Source organism: Vicia villosa, unplaced genomic scaffold, assembly GCF_029867415.1.
Source record: "Vicia villosa cultivar HV-30 ecotype Madison, WI unplaced genomic scaffold, Vvil1.0 ctg.001415F_1_1, whole genome shotgun sequence".
Taxonomy (NCBI): domain Eukaryota; kingdom Viridiplantae; phylum Streptophyta; class Magnoliopsida; order Fabales; family Fabaceae; genus Vicia; species Vicia villosa.
In genome coordinates, this window is record NW_026705609.1 from 133118 (window position 1) to 155587 (window position 22470).

The following is a 22470-nucleotide window of genomic DNA, read 5'->3' on the forward strand; positions in this document are numbered from 1 at the left end:
TGCCCTTTTCATAAATATTGATCACTAAGACCATCCACGTGTACACCCTCTCTTTTCTCAAATCTACTTTTGTTTTCTTTACTTTTGTTTACTTTGTCACACATTTATTTAAATAATCTATTTTCAACTTTTAATATTATTTTACATTTTCAAAACCTGCAATGTCTTATCATGTTCAGACTTTTCCATATCATGCTCAGACCTTTTCATTTTCTCGGCAAACTCAGACTTTTTCATTTTCTCTACAAACTCAGACCCTGAATCACTCTTATTTTCTCCCTCACACGCCAAATACTCCCAACAATTTACTTTTCTCCCTCACACACCATTTTTATTTTTCTTTCAATACCCATTCCTCAGACCCTAAATCAGTATTTATTTTCATCAATCTTTCGGTTTTGTTATACACTGCTCTAATTTTTCTATGCATCCGGTCCTTCAAACACTATGGTAGATTTTTTGCTATCTCGATCCATTAACATATTTTTACTAAAGATCTGTGGCGTTTCCGATAGTGTGCGATTTTGCGGTGGTAGATCTGCTTTTGCGGCAACGCGTTATGAGCAGCGATTTGTGAGTCATACTTGCTATTTTTTTTATTATACAGAAGAAATGTTGTTTGTGAGAATAAACAAGTGCTGGTAAGTGTTTATATTTTTCATCCAAGTGCAGGTAAGATTTACTTCCTTCATAGAAATTATATATTTTGATGTTGTGGTTGTTTCAATAAAAAATGAGATATAAGTTCTTCCTAAATTCATTAAAGTTGTTCCCACAGTTGAATCTACTTTATTCTCATTTTATATTTTCAGAAGATTTCAAAAGATTTCTAACTTCTTCAAAAGATTATATTTTTAAATGTTCATCCACCTAACAAACTATTTCTGAATTGTGGGTTAGGAAGAATCAGAAGTAGATGCACAAGCAGCAAGATTCATCTTTGAAGTCGATCCAAGTTAAGTCATGGTTCTTTAGTTCAGAAAGGTGTTTCTTTTCACCTCAGGTGAGCTGGTTTCAGAGGTAAAAGATATAAGATAAAAAATTTGGTGGTTCTGATGAAATATAGGTTAGTTGTTTCTTTTGATTTTCTGATTTTAATAATTAACTAACTAAATTTTAGTATGAAATGTCTACAGAAGTGAATGAGAGCTTTCAAGTTGTTGTTGCATTTGATTTTTGGATTTTTGTGATTTTCAATTTGTTGAAAGCATTAAATCTTGGATTTATATGTTTATCTGATTTTGTAAGATGTTGATTCTGGATTATGACTTTGAAATATTTCATGAAATTGAAATGTGATTTTGTATGTGATATTGGATTTTGATTTTGTGAGATGTTCTTCTGAGTTTTGATATTTGTATATTTCATGAAATTTCAAATTTGTCAATGCTTCACATCTTTCATGTTAATGCTTCTAATCTGATATGCAGTGATACTTTTTCCTTATGCAGAGAAATCTTTCATGTTAATGCTTCTGATATGCAATAATACTATTTCCTTACCCAAATAAATTTATGATACAAACCTATTTTCCATATTAATCTAATTGCATTTATTCATTTTTTTTTCACTTCTTTAACATAGACCACATATAGTTTGTGAGTATTTAGAATCATCTACAAATTGAAGATTTGCAAGGTATAGAGAGAATGAGTTATGAAATAAATTTGAGATGAAATTAAACGCATATTTCAGGGTTTGTATTCTTTATCATTTTTTATTTTAACTTAAAAGGACATGGCTTTATAGTTAGATGCGAACCTCAATTTCTGCGATTGTAACCATACCAGACATGTATTTTGTATTCAACTATAAAAGAAATCATTACTTATTACTTTATAGAAACTATAACAAAATTATACTTCTTACTGCATATTTATAATTATTATTTATATATAGCAAATCTACCATATAGCTGTCAACATTTGTGCAGTTTTTGCCGGACAGAAAAATTCAAATTTTAGTAGGAGTAATTTTATATAGCTACTCTAACAGATATTAATTATACTCCCTCCGGTCTCAATTATAAGCAAACATTTAATTTTTAGATTCATTCAACAATCAATGTATTTAGTCTAATAGACTAAATACATTAATTGTTGAATGAATCTAAAAATTAAATTTTTGCTTATAAATGAGACCAGAGGGAGTATTATAGACAAACACACATAATGTTGATAGACATACATTTTATCAAATAGTGAATAAAATAAATATAAATAATCGGCTCATAATTGATCAATTAATAGAGCAACCAATTAATAGATTTAATATCAACTTTAAAAAAAATCTAACATTGAATGAAAATAGAAAATAATAAATAAAATTCAAGAGAAACAAACACATAATCAATAATATTAAAATTTAAATTTATGATACTAAAATTGAAATATTTTATGGCTCTTTATGAAATTTATTATCTACTTTTTCAATATCATTCACTCATAGTTACAAAAAATTTAATCATTATTGTTGTATTTAACTCTATAATTATTATTACTTAAAACACTCTAAAACTTATAACTATTTAAAACTTTTATTTTAAAAATAAAAATAGTTAAAATTAGATGGACACAATATTTTTCTCTAGAAGATAGAGAGATTTTAGAAATAAATACAAAATGAAAAGATCACTATAAATAATAAATTATTTGCATTACAGATACTATTTAATTTCTTAAAAATTAACTTCAAATATATGCACAACCGGATGATTTTTGTAAAATGAAAAATAATTTAAAGATGTTTTTATGTTAAGTTAAAACATCATTTTTTTTAATATAACTATATGGTAGTACTATGTTCTACTATGTATTTAAACAATCATTAAAAATAGATAAAATTTAAACACTCGAGTACTAGTTATCTTTAATTTTTTATTAAATTGCCTTTGTTTTAATAAAAAGTAGATAAATTCAACTTTTATAAATGTTTTAGATTTCATTGATAAGATAAAACGTTCTAACAAAATAAATTGAAGAAATTAAAATTAGGAATTAAACCCCTTCATTTTTTATTTTTCTAACCATAAATATTCTTCTTTTTATTTGTAAATAAAAAAAATTCCAAGATAGAGAAAGGAGTAGGAATATATATATATATATATATATATATATATATATATATATATATATATATATATATATATATATATATATATATATATATATATATATATATATATATATATATATATATATATATATATAAAGTCAAAAGATAGTATACTGTCAGTTTAAATTAAAGATAATTAGTACTCGAGTGTTTAAATTTTATCTATTTTTAATGATTGTTATATATACTTTTTATTTAAACTGATTTACACATTCAGTGCATTTCCTTTTTAAATATATATAAATATAAGAAGTTTATTTAAAAAAATAATTAAATAGATTTTTAAATTGTAACAACTTAAGAGAAAAAAATATTTGCTTTAAAGTTTACCCGTAAAATTAAATCACATATTCTGATGACCTTATTTTTTGATTTGATATTGATTTTATGTAAACTATTACTAGCATGTAACTTGAGATTTTGTTTTTTTAAAATTACATGTAAAATAAAGTGTAAAGTTAAATGATAGATGTATGATGATTAATATTTTAGAATATTTTAATATTGTCTTATTTATCAATTGAAATGTTTTAACGACAACACTCTTAATGTGATTTAATATGTTTTAATAATTTTTTGAACCAATAAAAATATGTTGATTAATTCAAAAAACAGTTGGGGTACAAGGTGACCAAAGGTCCAACCTATCTACACACCTAAGGCATCAAGTATGCAACATCAAGTGTGCGGTATACTCACGGTATCTACGACTATGCCAACTCCTATGTATGATGGCCTCTATAATATTATTTACAATATCTTTGGTATTACTATCTATTCTATTATTAAAACAAACATCATTTCTAAACAGCCAACATTGGTATATAGTCTCGGCAATCGCTATCTTCATAATCCAAGCCTTTTTTCCTTTTCCACTACAGTAGGTGATGAGCCATTGGAGCTCCACGTTCCAAGGAGAAGGAAGGTGATCAACACAAAGCCAGCTTAGAACATTTCTCCAAATCTGATTGAGCTTGCTACAATCAAAGAAAAGGTGATTTATATTCTCAACACCATGGCAGAGGCAGCATCGCACATCACCAATGATCCCCCATTTGGCTAATCTATCTTTAGTTGCCAATCGACGATGACAAGCAAGCCAAAGATAGGTGATAGCCCTTGGCCTAGCCATGTTCCCTGCAATCAAATCATACCAAGCAACAGTATTATGATCATTATATAACACTTTATAAGCACTCCCCAAACTAAACTTCTGAGAGGTAATGCTGTTATTCCAGTAGCTCAGAATGTCATTAATGCGGTCCCTAGCTTTCATAACCCCTTTAATGATCCATGAAGCATCCATGGTTACCTCAATGTTCATGAGATTTTGCTTCTTAATGAAATACGAGTGCATCCACTTCACCCATAGGCAGTCCTGTTTTTTACTCAGATTCCATAGAAGTTTGAGCATGGTTACTTGATTCCACATTTCCAGATTGATAATTCCCATCCCTCCATATTTGATTGGCTTGCTCACATTTCCTGTTTTAATAATTATTATTATTATCATTTTTAACATGTTCCAATTTAATAAATTTATAATAAATAAAATTTAATAAGGACTGAAAGATATTAAACTATTAATAATTATATTTATCTTTTTATTTGGTACACAAACTAAGAGAATATAAAATTTGATAATTAATTTTTTTTATTAATATGATGAAGCAGATTGTTTCTTCAAAATTATCACATAAAGACAACATTAAATTTTATTTATATAATTTTTTATTTAGTTTAATTTAAAAACATAAAATAATTTTAAGGTCAATAATTTTTGTGGTAGAATAAACTTATCCAACAAACATTCTTATTTAAGTAAATAATTTTATAACATATTATTTTTAATAAATATTTTTTACAATTTTAGATTTTAAAAATAAAATAATATATAAGAAAATATTCGCTTCTAAAATGAAATTAATAATATTTTTAAAATTAGTTTTAGTGTATAAAATGTGATGCAAAAATAAGATTGTGTTTTACTAAACATTTTGTACACGAAAATATGAAGTTATTGATCGAAATATTGATTATTAACGGGACATGAAGTTACTAATCAAAATATTTATTATTAACGGGACATGAAGTTACTGATCAAAATGTTTTTTTTAAGGTACATGGGGACATGAAGTTATTGATCAAACTGATATTTGTACACAGGAATATGAAGTTATTGATCAAAATATTGATTATTAACGGGACATGAAGTTACTGATCAAAATATTGATTATTAACAAGGCATAAAGTTACTGATCAAAATATTTTTTAAGCTACACGGGGACATGAAGTTATTGATCAAACTAATATTTGTACACGGAAACATAAAGTTATTGATCAAAATATTAATTATTAACAGGACATGAAGTTACTAATCAAAATATTTTTTTTAATAAATTATATATTTAATTATTATTTTTTCACGGATAACCAGATATTTCTCTATTAAAAAATATACATCTGAAATAAATGTCCGTCCCGTACCAGAACCCGTGCGAACGCACGAGTTTGTTACTAGTTAACATTAAAATTCAATATATATTACAATTCTCAAAATATCTTACTGATGCATGCTTTATTCTATCACCATAACTAGCTCATAAATTGGAATGAGTGCACTAGTTTGCTATACCTTTCATAACCCCTCTAAGCATGTGCTACACACCTAAACACTATTAGCACTTCTTAACATAATGTCTCATGACTCTAATATATATAAATGTATTTGTATGCAACTACACCAAATTGTTATGTCTATCGAAACATAAAACATAGTTGCTACAATATGTTCACAGAAATAGAACTCTATTACCAACACTGGTTATAAAACCTACAATATATATCTGATGAGATCAATTTATTAATTGAAAGGTGGATGCAGGTTATATATTTTTCTCTATTGACGAAGCAATATATATGCATATGGATGAAAGTAGTTACATGACATGTATAATGTCTTTTGAATGAATTTTGGATATATTATAAATTTCTATGAATGAAAGAGTATCAATTTCTATGAAACAGATGCAATTGCTTTAACGTACCAACTTCTATCTTTACGAATGAACAGTACCAAAACAATTACCTTGGTTTCTAAACATAAGTGTCACTTACAATATTAAAGAATTTTCACCCAATTTATCAATTCAAACACATTTAATCATCATATATTAAGGATTACTCATCAAAACCTAACAATTTCAAAACTATAAAAATTAGGGATTTCAACCTAAATATGTTTCTACCCATTGACCAAATTATAGTAACCCATAATAATAGGGATTCTCCCCCTTACCTCTTTGATTCTTCAAACCCTAACTTGTGTTCTTGTTCTTCTCCTCTTCTCCTCTCTTCTCAAAAAAATTCTGCAAGTGAAAATGAAATGCTATGACTACTCTCTCCCACCTTTACTATCTTATGTCATATTGGGCTTGAAAATAACACCCCTATTTACTTCTAACTCTAATAAATAAGGCCAATGAAATATAATCTCTTAATATCTCTTTTTAGTTCAATAAACTAAATAAACACCAATACACACAAAGTTAATTAATTCAATTAATTATTATATCTCATAACAATTAAATAATTATTTAACACACCAAGTAAAATAAATTAATGTAATAAAATATATACGGATAAAATCCTCTAATAACTCAATGTCTCATATTTCCGGTCTAATCTTAATTACTCGGAAAATTCTCAAAACGCTAAATATTAACTCATTAATATTTCTAATACTAAAAATATTAAAATTTTCGATTAAATATTGATCCGCTATCCCGAACTAATACCGACTAAATCGTCCCAAAACGCGAAAATTTCAATAAACATCAGAAATGACTAAATTAAGCAAATAATTATTAAAAACACCAAATAATATAATTACTAATATAATTAATAAAAATATTAATAAAAATCGGTATGTTACATTTACCACTATACATCTCTCGTATCACTCAACCACTCATCTCACAGCCACATTCTCTGAAGCATCTGTCTTTTTCAAGAAAAACCAACCATCATGTCCATTCAAACCTTTCATGGTGATGAGGACCTGCTAGAAGTCCTGGTTGAGAAGCAACGAAGAAACTCATCTGATGAATACTTTCTCCACAAGGTATTTGCTATCAAAGATGATTCTGGTACAAAGAAATCCTTAAAAAACCTGTTTATCCAAACCTGGTCAAATATTTCTGGCTACATGCATCACTCAGCAGTGATGGAAGAAGCATTTCTGCTAGTATACTCAGTTTCAGAATCGTTATCACCAAATACTCCATTGCTAATGCAATTCTATGCAATTTCATGTCCAGTACCCTCAATTCCTAAGGCTTCCTGCTCCTATAAGAAGGTATTAGAACAATCCGTAGAATCTAAAACCCATGTGCAGAATCTGGTCTACCTTCATATCTTCAAACCTAGTACCAAGAGGAACCTGTCACAACATTCTATCTGCAAGAAACAGACTTTTAGCTGTAAACTTTTGAAGATGTCATAGGTTTGATCTTCCAGCCATTATCTTCACACATCTAAAGGAATCAATTATGTTCTCTCGAAACTCTCAGGACAAATGCTACATACCATACGGAAGAGTTCTCTGAACTCTTTGAAGAAGCCGGAATCCTGACTAGTCTTCGACAAGCTGAGTTTACAACCACTGACATAATGCGTAGCTATAGATGTGATGAATTTACGTTTGACTATTCTCAATTGTAATATGTGTTGATGTTAAATGAAAATATTTTTATTCTCTAATAGTCTTCTACAGATGTTAGTTGATTATCTTAGGGGGAGATTTTTAAAAACATTAGAAAAGCTGAATCCAAACAAATAGGGTTACTTAATTCAGGGGGAACCTTAAACCAGAAAGTAATTCATAGGGATATCTAGCTCAGGGGGAGAAAAGAGAAAAGAAATAGATCTTTATCTTTGATAAATCAGTTCCTATATTAAAACAGAGAAATTATTCCTAAGTCTAATTCTACCCTCTTAAACGCTTTTTGATAATAACAAAAAGGGGGAGAAAGAGTAGTACATTTTGAAGAAAATTAAAGTTTCTTGATTAAACATGAAAAATGAGATTAAGTTTACTTACTTAACTATTATCCTCTCATAAAATTGTTCCATCAAAATACATGGTTTTTGTTGTCATCAAAAAGGGGGAGATTGTTAGAACAAGATTGAGAATATATGTTCAGAATCTGGTTTTGATGATAACGAACATATATTTTGAGAGTAACAATTATATTACTAATGGTTTCATTTAGTATGCAGATGCTATGTCATAAATCTTATACAGGATTCATCAGAAAAGTGTACAATAACTATATCCAGAAGACTGTCAAAGCTAAATATCAATATCAAATGTTCTGATCAAGAACACGTCAAACAAGCCAAAGATTGTAGATCAGAAATAAGAGAAGCAACAATCAGAGACAAGACTACTCAAAAAATAAGCAATATCTAAATACAACAGTCTCAATCAAAAAGTACATCAGAAGCTGCAAGGAAATAAACAAGAAAGATCAACCACAAGAAAACTGTGCAAGCATCAGAAGATCATACAAGTATGAAGATCAGAAGTTCTGAAGCTACAAGTTCTGAAGACTACGATACAATCACATATAACATACAAAAAATCAGCTGAAGTCACGTACAAGCTAATAAAGAAACTACAGCTCAGCACACAGAATTGAAAGAACTCAAAATCAAGGGAGAGCCGTTAGAAACATCATCACATGTAAAACAGTTGCAACATTTAAAAGGGACCAACTCCCAAGACTGGAAGAAGAAGCAACCCCCATGAAACGCATTGGAAGGACAAGCTTATTCAAAGAAGCACGCCATCAACTGTAGTCATCATGTTAAGGATAAGACTCTGCCAGGAACAACACTTGTCATTAAAGGATCATACGAGACAGAGCTTTCAAGGCGACATTCTAACAAGTCTCAACGGCTAGATTTCAACGGCAACATACCAAGCTCTATAAATAGATCAAAGCTTCAGACTTAAAGGTATGCGTTTCAGTATGTATCTGAGTATGCATCTAGAATGAGCATCAAAGTATGTATCTAGGATACATCTACAGAGTAAAGATTAAGAAGTTATTCAGAAGAAAATCTGTAGTGAGAAACTGATCATGAAAATATGAAAGAAGAAATCTTAAAGACATGTATCAGAAGTTACGCAAGAGGCAACATACATGAAGTGTATGATGGATCAAAAACATTATTATCATATGTGTCATACATGAATTCTACGGCAGATATGTTCCGGAAGCCTGAACCCTGGATGATCTGAATTCTACGCCAGAAACGTTCCGGAAGCCTGAACCCCGGATGTTTTGAACTCTACCACAGATATGTTTCGGAAGCCTGAACCCCGAATGATCTGAATTCTACGACAGATATGTTCCAAAAGCCTAAACCTCGGATGATCTTAATTCTATGACAGATATGTTCCGGAAGCCTGAACCCCGTATGATCTGAATTCTATGCCAGAAATGTTCCGGAAGCCTGAACCCCGGATGTTCTGAAATCTACGACAGATATGTTTCGGAAGCCTGAACCCCTGATGATCTGAATTCTACGACAGATATGTTTCGGAAGCCTGAGCCCCGAATGATCTGAATTCTACGACAGATATGTTCCAGAAGCCTGAACCACGAATGATCTGACTTCTGCGACAAATATGTTCCGGAAGCCTGAACCCCAGATGATCTGAATTCTATGATAGATATGTTTCCGAAGCTCGAACCCCGAATATCCTTGAATCTCTATGCCAGATATACGTTTTGAAGCTTGAACCCCAAACATTCTAAAGATCTATCATATACGCACCCTGGGAAGCATGACCCCCCAGATTGCTGACAAGCATCTCAGTTAGATGGCATCTCTAAGCCCATCTCAGACAATTCTCTGTCAACCTCCGGATGGCATCTTTAAGCCCATCTCATACAAATATCCCTGTCTCAGCAAGGGCAAATTTATGGGTATTTTAGTGTTCAATCCTCTACCACCTTCAGACTCCGATAGGCACACAGGCCAATCTACATCCTCAGGTTTAAGAAGATTGAACAGGGGCAGCTGTCATACCCCAAAATTTTCCTATTATAGTTCAAGACAATTGGTCTCCTCATACTCAAGTATCCAAGGTTTTCACCAGATAAAAGTGTCTCCAAAGTGACATGGCCCAAAAATTAGGGTTGTGATTCTTTTCAAGGAAACTGAACTTCTAAGGCTTCAAATGGACTTCATGGTGTCCCATAGGACCCAAGGTATCCTCATACCAAAATTCAAAGCTTTGAATCACAAGATTGCTCATGCAACAGCACAGATGATCAACAGTCGACTAGTTCAAACCTAAAAGTCAACTATGGTCAAATCACAACCAAAACTACTGATCTTTTATCAACATCAACCTCTTGAAGTATTATTCATCATTTGATCAAGGGTTGATCATGATTCATCAAGGAGAGTTAAGAAATCATCAAAGTCCAAGTTACTAAATTAGGGTTTTAAGGAGAAAGTCAACTGAACTTTGACTGATCATATCTCCCACATGGTCCATCAGAAATTTCCCAACCAAAGCTCATTCTCAAGTAAATTAAATTCCCTACAACTTTGATGTTGGGCCCAAGGTCAAGAAATGCTTCCGCATAAAAGATATGAGCCAAAACATTACAGGTCCTTCTAAAAGCTCGCAAAAAGCAGTTTTCTCTCACAAGCTATATCATCAAGATAAAATCTCCAAATGCAAAAAAGCTTCCAAAGTAGCTTGTAAAGGACATCTTGAGCTTTCCATAAATTCCTAGATCATGCCCATATGATAAACATTGAGAGAGTTATGACTGTCAAAAGTTGGAGAAATTTGGAGAAAATCATGAAACCCTAAGTGAAGAACTTTGCATTTTTAAGTAATGGGCCCATGAGTTTATGTCATCCACGTGATTCCAAGCTTGCAATAGGCCCATAAATATATTTATCTTTATTTTATGATTTTTATTTCTTTTAGTTTGAATTTATTCATTTAAATTCAAATAAAATCAAATAAAATCATAATTAAATGATGAAAATTTATGTGTTTTTTTTTCTTTTTTTAATCAAGCTAAAATTCTTGTTGGGACCCATAAGGAAATTCCATATATATTTATTCATGATTTTATTCTTTTATTTATTGAATTTATTCATTTAAAATTCAAAAAAATATCTAATAAAATCATGAAAGATACCATGGAATATTCTCACCCATATAATCAGGTTCAACTCCATCCAAGGGCCAAAACAAATCGTGAAAACATGCACAAAATAGGATTAAACTCAAGAAGGAAATTTTTGGTGCAAGTTTGAAGAACAAATATTTTTCAATCAAGACATGATTTTCTTCCATTCTTTCAACCCTAATTTGATATCCTATATATACATAAGTGATCCAACATGAGCAAACACGAAACCCTAGCCTCCAAAAGTGTTCCTCAAACTCACAAAAATTCCCAAAGAAGTGTGGATTTCGTTTTCTCAGTTACAACGATTATCAGGCCAAAAAGTCCTCTTAATCTCATCCTAGGACTGAAGAGGTAAGAATGATCCCATAACCATGGCCCATGCTACTCAGGTTTCATCCTTCATAGTATTCATGCCTTCCCCCGTTTGGTTTTCGTTTTTAATATATTGCTATGACCTAATGATATTTAATGAATTGTTTGAGTTTCTTGTGATCTATAGAACGGTTTAGAACCATTAAACCGAAGCTTGGACGTAGAATCATGGAACCACCATGGTTAGGGCAAAAACTCTCTTAAATTCGGGTTGCGTGATTTAAGCCATTACAGACCAAAACGAGGGCACTATTAGACTCGTGACCATCCAATCAGTAGATCTGGTTCACTATAATTGGTGGTTTGAATCGTTTTTGCAGGTTTTTAGAATGTCCAGAAATTGCTGCGAAATTCGCAGGTAAAATCCCAAGTGATATCGCAAGTGAATCCGCAGGGGTAAAGGTAGACGAAGATGAACAGTGTAGGAGACCAGTTGACTACACGCGGCGAACATCCATTGGCCCGTCAAATAATTTCCTTTTCTCTCTCCATTCTAGTTGGCTGCATACAAGGAGCTAGGGCCCACGTTTGACTTTTTGGGTTTAAGCACTCGTTTTTCCCTTTTTATTATTACTGTGCATTTTAAATTCAGACGTTGAAGATGGCTTAAATTCAGACGTTTGTGTTCGAAACCCAGCACCTGTATTTGTGTTTTTATGTGTTTTTTTTACTTTTTTTCTTAATTATTAACTAACTAATGATTTAATTTTACCATAAAATCATGAATACTTTTTTAATTTAAACAAATTAGTAAATTAGGTTTTGATAATTTTAAATATAGCTTCTTATTTTTTATAATTTAATTAGGGTAATAGATTTATGATAATTAATTAAATAACCTAATTAATAAATTTTTAATTTAGGAATTAATCAAGTTAGTTTTAATTTAATTTAAAATAACCACCATATTAACAATTAGGATTTAATTAATTTAGTCATTAGTTTTTTTTAAATTATTTAGTTAATTAATTATTTAGGTAATTAACTTAGAATTATGATTAGTTTAATATTTAAATTAATTTAGGTTTTCACTTAATCCCCTTTAACTCGTTTTTTTTTCCAACTCGATTCTCTCCCTCACCTCAAACTCTATGTATTTCGCGTGTATGTTTATTGTTTTTTTCTTTCAAATATTAGTATGTATATAGGTCAAATGTAAATATCTAAAAAAGTCTCTTTACTTTCCCGCACTTTTTATTTCCGTATTTTTATTATATATATTGTGTTAGATGTATGCTTAAACTAGGGCATGTATGGCAAGCTCGAATTGAACGATAGCTCACAAAAAAATATAAGATAAAATATAATTTAATCCAACACACTTGCACTCACTCACCCCTAGGGTATGCCCCTCTTAGTTGCCTTCGATTAAAAGGTCGTGTCCCTCAAAATGTAGAGGTACCCATTAGCAAAGGTCCCTCGATATAAAATCGTCACTAAGTCCCTCGATGACCCTCGATTGTTGCCTACGAAAAAGTGACGATCGTCCCTTCGAAATTGCTAAGGGTACCTCTAGTTGTTGCCTTCAAACGACCTCGATGACCCTTCGATGACCCACACGTCCAATATAAACAAGGGCTACCTACTTCTATATAGTATGGATAGTCCTAGGAACTTTAAAAAGCATAGAAAAAGACCAACTATTTAGGGTAGTGCTCTTAATATGCCTAGCTCAATTAAAAAACATCTTTTCAGTATTCTTTCAAAAACTAAGGCTACACATTTACGCTAAAGTCCTTATGCCCCTTTTCAACTCAAAACAAACAAACACGAGCTAAGCAAATTAAGAGCCCGTAGATAACTACGGATGAAAAGGGTACTTACACCTTCCCTTTTCATAACCTACCCCCCGAGCCCTATTTCTTTTTAAAAGGTCTTTTGCCGTACTTTTTACCTTTCCTAAAATTGGACAAAATAAAAGTCGGTGGCGACTCATGCTTAACCGTGACATTTAAAGTCAGTTCACCGAGTTACAGAACTGGCGACTCTGCTGGGGAGTCTTTAAAGAGGGGTTTACCTTAGGGCTTAGATCACCAAATGCTTGTTTTGTTTGTTTTACTTTTTAAGATATCTTGGGTTTTAATGGAAGATGAATCCTACACCCAGATTCGAGTGCACCATAAGATAGGAAGTGGCATAGTCATGGCGACCTTTCTCATGTATGTGGGAAATGAGTCAATATGAAGTTCACGCTTAAGTTAGACCTCCATGGTTGTTTGCATGCTTCCCATGTATGAGGGAGGTTCGTGTGGATACCCTTGGGTGCGTCGGAGCTTAAGGACCTTTAGTCACCTTTAACCCATCTTGGCTTTTAGGAACGTAGTGGGGGGACTACTCTTGATGTATGTTGAGGGCATAATCGCTACCCGATGCTACAACTCAGATAGGTTCTTTCTCAAAGTATCATTGCATGGTATGTATGTATCATGTTCGAGGGTGCTTTAGGAGGATCGATCATTCTGAGTAACTTTGGGAAGGGTAATCACCTGGTCATACTCTGTAACGCCCATAAATGTGTTTTTCTGATTAATTGTGATGTTTGCTACATTTTCCTAATTTTACCGTTTTCGAGTCGAGTCAGTCGGTAAATATTAATTATGTTAATATTTTACTTATTACTTTCCATGTGTGTAATTATTATGTTTTGGGTGTTAATTGGTTAGAATTAATGTTTAGTGGCATTTGGGCCAAAATTAGAATTTATGAAAGTTGAGTGGGGGAAAATGAGAAGTAGAGAAATAGAAAGAGATATTTTGATATAGAGAGAAAATGAGATATTTTGAGATAGAAAGAAAGAAAGAGAACTTGGGAAGAGAAGAGAAAGAAGAGAAAAACAAAGAGAAGAAGAGAGCTGTAGAATCCAAACCAAGCTAGAGCCAAGAATCCAACCAAGGTAAGGGGGATGAATATAGTTTATCTTGATTGTATGGTTCTTGTAGTTTTGTATGCTTTGTTCTTGTTCTTTCTCTTTTCCAAGCTTGTTCAACAATGGCAAATTGTGTGTTTTGTGAGTTTTGAAGATATAAACTTGATTTTGTGGTGTGTATGTGTACAATGATGATAAATATTCCCATGGATCATGTTTGTTTTTTCATTTCTCCATGTTTTCTTGCTTATGAAGAAATATAGGTCAAAGATAATATGTGATGATCCAACCATGTGTTAATCATGGATTAGGTGTATATATAGCATGTTTGTGTTGTATTGGTGTTGGGATGAAGGTTTAAATGGGTTTTGAATGGTTTAGAGGGAGCTGAGACGGTCTGTTGCAGAACTGGTTTTTCTGCGTTTACGCAGGTCCGCTGAGCGGAGGGGGTCCGCTGAGCGGAGGTTCTTTTGCAGGAAATCTCTGTCTGGGTCCGCTGAGCGGAGGTTCTGTATTTTTGTTTGGTGATTCCCTGTCTGGGTCCGCTGAGCGGAGCTCAAGCGGACTGTGCGAAATTTTGTTTTTCCAAACTTCATTTTGTTGTATCTTTTGAACCGTAGGTCGTTTCTACGCGGCGTTTGAAGTATTATGAGAACCCTTGAGTATGCTTTATGATAAAGAGGAGTGTGTTAGTGGTTGAATGAATTTTTCATAAATGTATTTTTGTGAAATGATATTTGCTAATCAAGTATGTTTTGACGGTATATGTGTGCTGTGTGGATATGAACGCCTGAGTGGCAATTTTGATGATGTATCCGTGTGGATTAATATAACCGGTGTGATGAGGATATGTGACCGAGTTATATTATTGTTGTTGTTATGTAATCGAGTCGTTTGTATGCACAGCATAACATTTCAATACGTTAATGGCGGAATGCTGTTAACAGATGGCCTGCGGGCATGGTTACCAGTAGGGGCTTAATGCTCGGTAATGGAATGAGCCTGAGTGGCAAGAGGTCATCAGTGGGAGCTGCGTGCTCGATGACGACAGCCTGCGGGTTTCCTGAGTGGAATAAAGTCCCAGCATAATGCTTGGCAGGTGTATTTGTCATAATGACAAGGAGGAGTTTTACTCTGGATTTGGTACCACATGCATACGCATAGTCGAGTCTCATTCATCATCGTCAGTCTTTATAATTTATGTTATCATTCATGTACCGCATTACTTATATATTGATTGTGGTTGACTTATTGGATTATCTTGTTATATGATTCTTAATGATATTGTGGGCATTACTATATGGATCATGCTTTAATCATGAATTGTATTCTCACCCTTCTGCCTTAATGTTACCTACTCTTGGGTAATGTGCAGGTGATCCGCAAGTGTAGGTGCTCTCTTTGTAGTCGTCCGTTTTGGTGTCATCCGCTCGTGATACGTAACACCTAGGGGGGGATCGAACACTTATTTTGTAGATAATGCTTATAGGATCCTTTTGATGTATATTTGATCCTTTAGATGCATTCGTATTATGTATTTTGGATACCTTCTCATGCGATGTATTTTGGAAGAATGTTGTGGATATTTTGTTTACCGATGCATTTATATATGTATGAATACATTCAGGTGTTTATGTGTATCCGTCCTCTTTGATTATTTGTGTTACGCATCTTTTGTGAGTATGTTATGTTTGGTTATGTGGTTACTTAAGTGTAACGCCCTAATTGTTTTTTTTAATTTAATTTTTATACTCTGATAATTGTACCTATATGCCTGGGTAGAATTGGGGTGTTACATACTCCATGCAAGCCGTAAACCTAAGGAAAGATTGTGTGAATTGTGTGAATTTGCTTATGACTATTCTTCGGTGCATCATGCATACATGCATTCATGCATATCATAACTAACCCATTTCAAGGAACTAAGGGATATTAACCATGTTTTGTTTTGTAGGTTATTTGAACATGGAAATTAAAGTCCGTAAACCTTTCTTCCTCAGTTTCAAGAAGTAACCTACGCCATTGAAGGTTTTTTGTGACGACATCACAGGTTCTCTCGTACTTCCAGAATCTCTCAACAAGTTGATTAGTCTGGTACGAAGCAAAGTGGATGAGACTCTCCTCAATACCATGATCCAATTCTATGATCCGCTTCTCCATTGCTTTACTTACAGCGATTTTTAGCTGGTGCCGTCTTTGGAAGAGTTTTCATACATACTAGGGCTTCCTGTGCGTGATCAGATTCCATACACTGGCGAAGAAGAAGTTCCTAAGTTGGAAATTATTGCTGCTGCCTACACCTACCAAGAGCAGAGATTAAGGAGGCTTGGGTTAGTAAAGGGGAATATTCCGGATTACCCGTTGATTTTCTGTATGCAAAGGCCGAGATCTTGGTTAAGTCTTCAAGTATGTATGCCATGGAGAGTGTCCTCACTTTACTGATTTATGGACTAGTGTTGTTTCATCAGTGTGACAAAATTGTCAATGTGGCCGCCATTAAGATCTTCCTCAGCCAGAATCCTGTTCCTACTTTACTTGGTGATTTGCTCCATTCTATTCATCTTCGTGCATCAAAGAGAAAAGGTTGTATTCTTGGATGCGGCCCCTCCTAAGTGGTTTATTTCGCACTTACCTCGATCAATAATAAGAAATGAAGAAGGTTTAACTTGGGCTCAGAGAATTATGAGGCTTTCCTTTGACGACGTCATTTGGAACCAAAAGAAGTTCGAGGGAACCTAATGGTTTGATCGTTGTGGAGAATTCCCAAACGTACCTCTTCTTGGTACCCGAGGGGGAATAACCTACAACCCTATTTTAGCTCGACATCAGTTTGGTTTTGCTTTGAAAGACAAGCCACGCTCCATATATCTTAGTGCTGAAAACTTCGACTATGGTTCAGACACCACCGGAAAGAAGGGTCTTTTTATTAAAGCTTGGTCAGAAGTATAGAAAGTGGGTATAAGAGATTTGGGAAGGAGAAGTTACATCCCTTCAGATCTTTATTTCAAATGGTTTTACGACCGGGTTGTTGAATTTGGGATACCATACCCATCTGATACACCTGTGGTCCCAAGGATTACTCCCCCCCGTTGCTCCTATTGTGTTTGAATCGTATGTTCCTTCCCCAAATGAAGACCTTATTGCAACCGTCAACCAATTGAAGAGAGAAAGGGATGACTACAAGAGACGCTTACAAGAAGCTGAAGCTGAAAAAGAAGCGTTGGTAGCAGATGCTAAAGAGCGAGAGGTCCTACTTGACTATTTTTCCTGTAAATGGAAGGTTGAAGATTTTGTTTCTCCAGATCAGATCAACTCATGGGAACAAGAGATTTCTAGACTTGTTCAAGAACGAGAAGAAATGATCAAGAGCCACAAGGAAGAAGTCAGAGTTCTGAAGAGGAAGCGTCGTCAAGAAGATAAAGGCCCCAAAATTTAGTTGTTATTTTATTTTCTGAATTCATTTACTTTATTGTAATTAAAGGATTATGACCTTATAGGTCTTGCAAGTTTATTTATCTATGACAGTTTTCTTTTTTCTTTTGTGTGCGTTAAAATCCCTTTAGTTTTGTGAAAACATTGCATTTGCACATACATATCATTCATAACATTGCATATCAGGTTTCTATGAACAGGATACTCATCTTCTCGCTGTTTATTTCAGCTAAGAAAATGAATCCTCTCGAGCAATCAGTCAAGGATCTGCAAGCACAGAACGGTGAATTCCAAGCCCTGATCTTGAATTTGTCCAAGGGGCAAGAAGAGCTGAAGACACTCCTTACTAAGAAGGAGAAGAAGACCAAGAAACCCGTGGGTGTTTTCAACTTGGGAAGAAGATTCCGAGGCCCTCTCAGAAAGGTCAAAGAAGTCTAAGAGGAGATTGAACAAGAGGAAGGTGCTAGTGGAAAGACTGATCAAAAGAGCAACAACGGTTCTGTCAAGCAAGACGAGGAAGAGGAGGAGTACTATGATGACAAAGAGTATCCGGAGGATAAGTACAGACAGTTGGAGGAACGAATGAGGGCTGTGGAAATCCAGAAGATACCAGGGCTAGACTTTGAGGAACTAGGGCTCATCTCAGGAGTCGTGATTCCTCCAAAGTTCAAGACTCCGACCTTTGCAAAGTATGATGGAGTCTCTTGTCCCAAACTGCACCTAAAATCATATGTGAGGAAGATCTAACCTCACACCGTTGACAAGATGCCGTGGATCCACTTGTTCCAAGAGAGTTTGTCAGGAACTCAACTCGAATGGTACTATCAGCTGGAGGGTACCAATATCCGTACTGGGGAGGACTTGGCTGTTGCTTTCTACATGCAATACCAATATAATGCTGATCTCGCACCGACTCGTACACAACTGCAGAGCATGTCCATGGGTCTGAGAGAAAGTTTCAAGGAGTGTGCCCAAAAATGGAGAGATTTGGCTGGCAGAGTTCAACCTCCTCTGGTTGATAGGGAGCTGGTAGATATGTTCATGGGTACGTTGACTGGTCCATTTTACAGTTATTTGCTAGGAAGTTCATCAGCAGGCTTTACTGACTTGATATTGACTGGGGAACGTGTTGAAAGTGGCATCCGAAGTGGGAAGATTCAGGTGGATACTTCCTCTGGTGTTACGAAGAAGCCCTATAGTGGGAGATATGAAGCTAATGATGTGCATGGCCAAAAGGGTCGCAATAAAAATGATAGTAGCCAATCTGTTGGAGCTGTCCTGATTTCTACACCAACAACTCAACAAAACCGACAGCAAGGATACCAGCGCAGACAAGACGCGCCCAAAAGAAACTTCACGAAAATCAATATGTCATTAAATCAGGCATGGCAACACCTGCTGAAGGCAAAATTACTTACACGAGTAGCTCCTCCAAACATCAATACATCTTCTCCTCGCTATGATCCTAACGCAAGGTGTGAGTACCATTCTGACTGTGTGGGGCATGATACCAACAACTGTTGGACACTGAAACACAAGGTCCAGGATATGATTGATGCTGGGGAAATCGAGTTTGACCCTCCTGAGACTCCCAATGTTATCACCGCTCCTATGCCAAAGCATGACAAAGCAGTCAATGCTATCAACCAGGATTCTTATGTTACTAGCGTGATGAACTTGACAACTCCTCTCCCTCTTATCAAGAAGAAGTTGTTGCAAGCCGGTTTATTTCCGGGTTGTGTTGAAGACTGTTACTAATGCTCGTCTCAGTCAAATGGTTGTGCAATGTTAAAGACTGGCATTCAACACTTGATGGATAATCGAACGATCTTGTTTGAACGAATGCTTTCTGTGGAAAATTTGTGTGAAGGTCTAGCTCAGAATTTGAAATTCGAAGACGTGTCTGTGATCTCTAAGACCCCTGTGAGAATTCCTACCAAAGGCCCCATAAGAATCACCGTTGAGCCTAAGGTAGCTCCCTTGATCATTACCAAGCCTGGTCCAATCCCGTACTCCTCTGACAAGGCTGTCCCCTGGAGCTATGGCAATGATGTGTACATCCATGGTGTGAAACAAGAAGCCCTGAATGATGAGCCCGTTAAAATTCTCAATCCTGACGTTGACAATATCGTGGGGACTAGTAAGGTTACAAGAAGCGGAAGGATTTTCTCCCCGGAAATCTCTCCAGATGCCAATACCTCGACCCAAATTCCTGTTTCTGATTCAACTGCTGATGAGAGAGGAAATGGACCATTGTTGGAACCAGTTCAGACACCAGTTGAAGCTACTACTGAAGAAGTCTCCCAGAAAGAAATGGATGAAATCCTAAAGATCATCCGGAAAAGTGATTATGACGTGATCGAACAGTTGGGGCACACTTCCTCCAAGATATCCATGCTATCATTGTTAACCTGTTTTGAGGCTCATGCTAAGGCTCTGATGAAGTTTCTAAAAGCTGGGCACGTGCCACAAGAGATTTTTGTTAATCAATTCGAGAACTGTGTTGTGAGCTTGACAACCAGCAACTATTTGGGGTTTTCTGATGCTGATTTGACTCCCACTGGAAAAGGTCATAACAAGGCCTTGCACATCTCCATTGAGTGTAAGGGCACTACTGTGTCTCATGTGCTGGTGGATAACGGTTCCTCGTTGAATGTGTTGCCTAAAATGGTGCTGGATAGAATTGATTCTGAAGGGATGATACTGAAACCCAGTGATGTGGTGGTAAAGGTTTTCGATGGGTCGAAGAGTACGGTCTACGAAGAGGTTGAGCTCCCTATCAGAGTAGGTTCTCAGACTTTCAACTCCTTGTTCCATGTGATGGATATCCACCCCGCTTATTCCTGCTTGCTTGGGCGCCCGTGGATACATGGGGCAAGTGCTGTAACATCTACTTTGCATCAGAAGCTGAAGTACCCTGCAAATGGCAAGATCGTCACTGTGCATGGGGAAGAAGAATATGTGGTTAGCTATGTGAATGAGTACAAATATGTTGAAGTAAATGGAGAATTCATCGAGACTCCTTACCAGACTTTTGAATTGGTTCCTCAGGTTGTCTCTGCTGCCAAGCACACTTCTACTGTTCATAAAGTTACCCGGATCCCTCTGACAATGGCTTCTCTAAAGGATGCTAAGGCTGTGGTTGAAGAAGGTGGTTGTACTATTTGGGGCCAACTCATTGACGTCCCCTATAGGTTTGACAAGCTTGGGCTAGGTTGTACTACTGGAACTCGGAAGAGTAATTATCACACCCGCCCTGGAGGATTAATGTCTCACTTCATCAGCAAGGGAGTCAATGATTTAGAAGATGGTGAGAGCAACTGCGATCTAGACAAGTGGATCTTTCCTACACTTGACAATGGGCTGAATAACTGGAAGACCGGAGATGTTATCTCTATCTCCTTCATCCAGGAGTAATTGCAATTTTCCTATTTTTATTGTTTTTCTTTTCCAAGTTCTGGTTATGTAATCCAAACAATAAACTTTAAAGCCATGTGCCTTGCCCGGGGCACAGTGGTCCATTTGTTAGGGCTTGTCATTTCATAATCATATTTTCATTCAAATAAATCATTGGACGTTTCACATTCAAATATTGCGCTCTATGTTTTTGCTTTTTTATATTATTAAATAGCTATGTGTTCTTACACACACCCACATAATACACTGCAGATTCACATCCACTCTGGATCCCATTGATAACGACTCTGCTACTGCCAATTATGACTTTGATAATCCGATCTACCAAGCTAAGGATGAAGGCGAGGAAGATTGTGAAGTGCCTAGAGAACTTGCCAGACTGTTAGAGCAAGAAGAAAAGACTATACAGCCACACGAAGAGCCGATTGAAGTTGTGAATCTTGGTACTGACGAAGAAAAGAAAGAAGTCAAGGTAGGCGCTGGGTTGGAAGACAGTGTCAAACAGAGGCTGATTCAGATGCTACGAGACTATGTTGAGATTTTTGCTTGGTCTTACGAAGATATGCCCGGTCTTGATACTGATATTGTGGTGGACCGCCTACCAATCAAGGAAGATAGTCCTCCGATCAAGCAGAAACTACGAAGAAGTGGACCTGATATGGCCAAGAAGATTAAAGACGAAGTTGAGAAACAATTTAATGTTGGGTTTCTGAAGGTAGTGAGTTATCCACCATGGATCGCCAACATTGTGCCGGTATCTAAGAAAGATGGGAAAGTTAGAATGTGTGTTAACTATAGAGATTTGAATCGAGCAAGCCCAAAAGATGATTTTCCGCTACCTCACATTGATACGCTGGTGGATAATACTGCACAATGCAAAGTGTTTTCCTTCATGGACGGCTTCTCTGGTTACAATCAGATAAAAATGGCACCAGAAGACATGGAGAAGACAACATTCACAACAACTTGGGGGACTTTTTGTTACAAAGTGATGCCTTTTGGTTTGAAGAACGCAGGGGCAACATATCAGCGTGCAAT

The 22470-nt window shown here is 35.0% G+C and overlaps 1 protein-coding gene across 1 annotated transcript; it reads left to right on the forward strand.

Moving 5' to 3' along the window:
• Nucleotides 1-19383: 19383 nt before the first annotated feature.
• On the forward strand, nt 19384-21432 carry LOC131635043 (uncharacterized). The gene is made up of 2 exons (XM_058905646.1): nt 19384-19765; nt 19886-21432. The coding sequence occupies exons 1-2, from the start codon at nt 19384-19386 to the stop codon at nt 21430-21432; spliced, it is 1929 nt and encodes a 642-aa protein (XP_058761629.1).
• Nucleotides 21433-22470: the final 1038 nt, after the last annotated feature.

Coding starts and splice junctions, on each gene's coding strand:
- LOC131635043 (XM_058905646.1), top strand. CDS start 19,384: ATGTCATTAAATCAGGCATGGCAACACCTGCTGAAGGCAAAATTACTT. Junction 19,766..19,885: donor TCCGGGTTGTGTTGAAGACT/GTTACTAATGCT, acceptor ATTTGTGTGAAG/GTCTAGCTCAGAATTTGAAA.